This window comes from Penaeus vannamei, chromosome 17, assembly GCF_042767895.1.
Source record: "Penaeus vannamei isolate JL-2024 chromosome 17, ASM4276789v1, whole genome shotgun sequence".
NCBI lineage: Eukaryota > Metazoa > Arthropoda > Malacostraca > Decapoda > Penaeidae > Penaeus > Penaeus vannamei.
The window spans coordinates 32,265,163-32,270,162 of NC_091565.1; the positions used below are offsets into that span (position 1 = coordinate 32,265,163).

At 36.6% G+C, this 5,000-nt stretch overlaps 1 protein-coding gene across 1 annotated transcript in view; it reads left to right on the forward strand.

Moving 5' to 3' along the window:
• Window positions 1-660: 660 nt before the first annotated feature.
• LOC113827503 (uncharacterized) overlaps window positions 661-5,000 on the forward strand; it is a gene marked incomplete at its 5' end in the record, with an annotated part of 12,392 nt that continues 8,052 nt past the window's right edge. Inside the window, 5 exon segments of the mRNA XM_070132257.1 lie at window positions 661-742; window positions 1,100-1,310; window positions 2,567-2,736; window positions 3,025-3,123; window positions 3,722-3,814. Of these exon segments, the coding sequence (XP_069988358.1) occupies window positions 661-742; window positions 1,100-1,310; window positions 2,567-2,736; window positions 3,025-3,123; window positions 3,722-3,814 (655 nt within the window).

Consider the following 5,000-nt stretch of genomic DNA (forward strand, 5'->3'; position numbering starts at 1 on the left):
TAAGTGTGCAGTGAATATAATACTATTGATAAAGTTACAACAATTTGCTGTAGTCTAAATGAAAACCACACTTGTAGAAGTCAAATAAGCTGTATGTCTCATAACAAAACTGTGAAACTAAATGTAGAGTATCCACCCAATGTTTTTAGGGAAATTAGTGTGACTTTGAGCATGATTTTTTTTTGTAGATATTCATTGTAAAGATATGTAAAGTAAGGTAAAGTAGTGTTGTGGTGTTTTTGGTATGATGTGCAACTAAGACAGGTTTCATTATATTAGTGCATAATATAACCAGTCAGTGTCTCAAATCAGGGACTGAGTTTGTGTTAACCCTTTGTTTTTTGTTATTCTTCAAGTGTGTTCATTGGTTATTGTTACATATGTCAAGTGAGGTATTGTAGTTATTGTGATTCTGATGTTTTAATTACTTGTATTTACTTATTCAGATCTTCAGATTCATATGTGCAGATTGTGTCCTCAGCTGTGTGTCTTTTTTGTTCGGAGTTATTATATATTTTAAGAGAATTTTTGACAGCATAAGTATTTGTAAGTTATAGTCATTATTGATCTATCTTTTAAAGTATTAATGGTGTTTATTCATTTGTTCATTTTTTCTTTATGTGTAATGGAGGCTAAAGAGAAAATATCCCTTTCTTGCAGCATATGGGGAGAAGTATCCTGCGATGACAATAACCACAAGTCTCTGCCTAAGTATGACTTTGACCAGGAATATGCGGACAGAGTAAGCTGTTATTTTAAATAGGATAAGAATTGGCATCAGTTTCGTTTTTGTTTTGATATTTATTTCTTGATGTTATTAATGATCGGTATCCTGATTTTGTTAATTTAACTTCTGTAAAAAAAAAAAAAAAATTGTATTTATTTATTTATTTTTAGATATTTTTTCTTTTCTTTTCTTTTCTTTTCTTTTCATGTTTTTAGTGGATATTGGGAATGAGTTAGGTGGGTTGCAGCATAGTATTAAATGAATGCAGAAATATTGTGGCAGATTGAAAATAATAGGTATAACCTTGACTTAGTAAGAAATAACTTAAAAAAGTATTTTCACTATACAATATTTCAATTTGATTTCTTACAGGTTGCAAGGAAACTGGGTTTAGAAGGAAGGGATCAGATGAGAACAGACAGTAATAATGGTATCATGCCGCATCACCCTAGAAGGAAGGAGGAGTCCTTGGGCCTCGCTTCATCTCCTGGGCAAGCCAGTTCATTACCCTCACCTCCAAGCCCATTACCCCATGCCCATGCTGCAGAGTTGAATGGGAATGAGCGCCTGCGGAGAATTTCCTGTGAGTGATGTCCTGGGTACTATGTCCTGTTTACTGGTGTAATATGAGTTGTTTGGTTACTTCATTGTATGTGTGATGGACTAAAGGTGGTCTGTGAGTACAGTTGTGGTAAATCCTGCTGTTTTTAACTTGTGTATTGGTTATGTGTGCACTTTGGGACCAGTAGTTATTGCCTCTAGTGGCCTTATATAAGTTCTTTGAAAGAAGGCCTGGTTCTTGTGAGTATGGGCGTATATGACATAAAACATACTGCCATGACATTGAAGAAGAAGAGAATGAAGAGGTATATTGAGAAGGTGTATGGTTAAGTCTTTGAATCTTGTATTTGTTTCATATTTTTGGTGGGTTAGAATTCAAGTATCATTGAAAATGTTCTTGTCCAGATATTCTACAAACTGACTTGGTAGTCTGAATTGAGCACTACAGACCAGGAAAGATAATAGACAAGATATCAAATAGTAATCTACTTCTGTCACTGTTCCTTCAACCCCCACCCCTATCCACAACTCCTGCCATTATAGCAAGAATACTCTATATGCAAAGAAAAACAGGTACCTAGCAACACCAGATTTTTAGATGAATTATTTTTAATCCATTCCGTGTCTTATTTTCTGTCAATTTTTTTTTACTTAGAACATGGCTGAATTAGAATTTACTAATATAGTGACAGTCAATAACAGTAGAATGCAGAGGACAAAACTAATAGATAATAGGGAGCCACAAAACACCAAAGTGTACTGACTCAGAGACTGATTGTTCTGGTGTCATCATCATAGCCATGCAGGGAACATCCAAGAATGTCTTGTGAAAGACATTAAGTATCTGCCCAAGGCACACTGACCTACCTAGTAGAATCTTGTAATATTGAAAGACCAGAGATTTGTCCTTGGGCTTAATGAGCTGTGGATGTGTGACTCCTGTCAGCAAGATCTGGAGCTGAGGTTATGGCTGACATGAATTTGGTCATATTAATACTGTGTGTGGTATTTGTTGAGGATTTGCTGGGGTTGAGTGGCCTTCCATTATTGCCAAGAAACAAAGCTGGGGAGTAAAAGACACCAAATTTATTGCCCTGTTGCATTGCCCATACTGCATCAGAAAAGGAGGGTCATTAGAGTAACAGACTGCTGAAAGCAGGTCTAGAATCTTGTCAAAAGACAGTGATGGTAATTGTGATGTACCTGTGTCCAACAAATGTCCATTGTAAATCCAATCCAAAAAAGTTTTTAACTAAATTTTGTTTTACCATATTTCAGGTACTTCAGATACTGCAAATGAATGCAATGTACCTGTGATCCCCTACAAGGAGTTGGAAGAAGCCACAGCTGTCTGGAACACAGACAACCTTCTGGGTCGTGGTGGCTTTGGAACTGTCTTCAGGGGCACTTGGAAGAACACCCAGGTGGCCATTAAGAGGATTGACCCGGTGAGGATTTGAACCTGTAACACGACCAGTTTGTGACTCTGCATTATCTTTTTGCGGAGCTGTATGTATGTTTTTACTTCCATATTTGCTTACTTCCATTTCATGCTTGATTTTTAGCAAATGAAGAAATTTAGTGTACAAGATGCAATTCTTTGATGTAATAGGAACACCTTGAAGTTTTAAAGTTTTATGTGAGGAAAGAGTGCAAATCAGAATGCAGTGATATATTGTACTGTGATGTTATTCTATAACTATATTGTCAGATAATTATTCCTAATGTGTTTTCAGCAAGGGAATGCTGCGCTAGATAGCAAACAACTGCATGTTACACAGAGTTTTGACGAACTAAAACGTCTGCAGTCCTATCGTCATGATAACATCTTACAGGTAACCTCCACTGTTTTTTTTTTTTTCATACATTTCTCTCTTTCCTTCCTTCCTTCCTTTCCTTCTTTTTTTCTTTTTTTCTTTTTTCTTTTCTTTCTTTTTTCTTTCTTTCTTTCTTTCTTTCTTTCTTTCTTTCTTTCTTTCTTTCTTTCTTTCTTTCTTCTTCCTTCCCTCCTTTCCTTCTTTTCTTCCTTCCTTCCTTCTTTCTTTCCTTCCTTCATTCCTTCCTTCCTTCCTTCCCTCCCTCCTTCCTTCCTTTCTTCCGTCTTTCCTTTCTTCCTTCTTTCCTTCTTTCCTTCCTTCCTTCCTTCCTTCCTTCCTTCCTTCCTTCTCTCCTTCTTTCCTTCCTTTCCTTCCTTCCTTCCTTCCTTCCTTCCTTCCTTCCTTCCTTCCTTCCTTCCTTCCTTCCTTCCTTCCTTCCTTCCTTCCTTCCTTCCTTCCTTCCTTCCTTCCTTACTTCCTTCCTTCCTACTTTCCTTCCTTCCTTCCTTCCTTCCTTCTTTCCCTCCCATGTACTTGGGTTCCTGCTCACTTGAATTTACAATAAAGAGTTTTATTATGACTTAGCATCTCATTATTATTATTTGTCATTTTCCAGGTTTATGGCTACTCGGCAGATCCAGATCAGCCCCTGTGCTTGGTGTATCAGTATATGCCAAATGGTTCTGTAGAAGATAGACTGCAGTGCAGGGTAAGTTAGGGAATAATACCCTATTTAGGAATGTTTTGCGAGAGGTTGGAAGGTCCGTACTTTTAAAACCTTTCACCAAGGGTGGCATTTGATTTCGCTGGGCGATCGGAAATTTCGTATTATTAAAAGCATGCCAAGTGTTCACCAGGGCTGGCGTAAGATTGTATTGGGACAGCCTGGTGAAGCAAATTCGCAAGAGCCCTCCCTTTCCTGTGATTGAATACCATTTTTGTGCTTTCAAATTATAAATTAGTAACATATTTTTGTATAATATGATATAGGAATCACATTGTAATTTTAGAATATCTGAAAATCACAATTTATTATGGAATAACGTATATACGTAGTTTTTTCAAGACCATCAATGTTCCAGTCTGGAACTCAAGACATCAGCTGTATTCCTTCCCCCCCACCCCCAGGCCTACAGTTCAATTTTTTTTATCAGATAGGTATATAGTATTTTTAACTCCTTTGTTAAAGTATAAGGTTTATTTTTGTATAAAAGTATAAAGTTGATATAGGATAGTATAAACCACAAAGTGAACTTTGTTATAATATAAAGTATAGTATAGTATAAAGTATAAAGTTAACTTTGTTATAGTATACAGTTAATTTTGAACTCCTTTGTTAGAGTAGAAAATGAGACTATTACAGAGATAACATTTTTGTCTTCTCCCAAGGTTAAAAATTAAGTTTAGGTTATGTTAGGTAAGGTAGGGTTAGGTTGGGAATTAACATGGCCTCTATATAATCCTTTATGAGGTCCCGATGGACTTTTTTTATCCAAAATGGATATAGGAGAGGACTGACAAACTTCGGTGGTGGTTGCCATAGTGATGCTGTGCACTGCAGATGTAAACAAATTTGCGTTTATTGCGTTTTTTCAGTCACCAAAGCATTAGATTTAGCAGGAATACAAGATGTAAGCGCCTGTTGATCCCTTTTGTTTGCCAGGCCTGACGATTGCCTGCCTTGGCAAACGTTGGGTTTTAAAGTAAGGCCTCCCTCACTGAGATGATCGCCTGGCACAGCTTCACCAAGCGAACACCAGCATAGGCGAAAGGTTTTAATAGTATGGGCCTAAGACATTGAATTCCTTGTAAACAGAAAATTTTATATTTTTTCCAAATACTGTATGAATCTGTGCCATAATTGGATGTTTTTATCATATAACAAAGAAATCTTT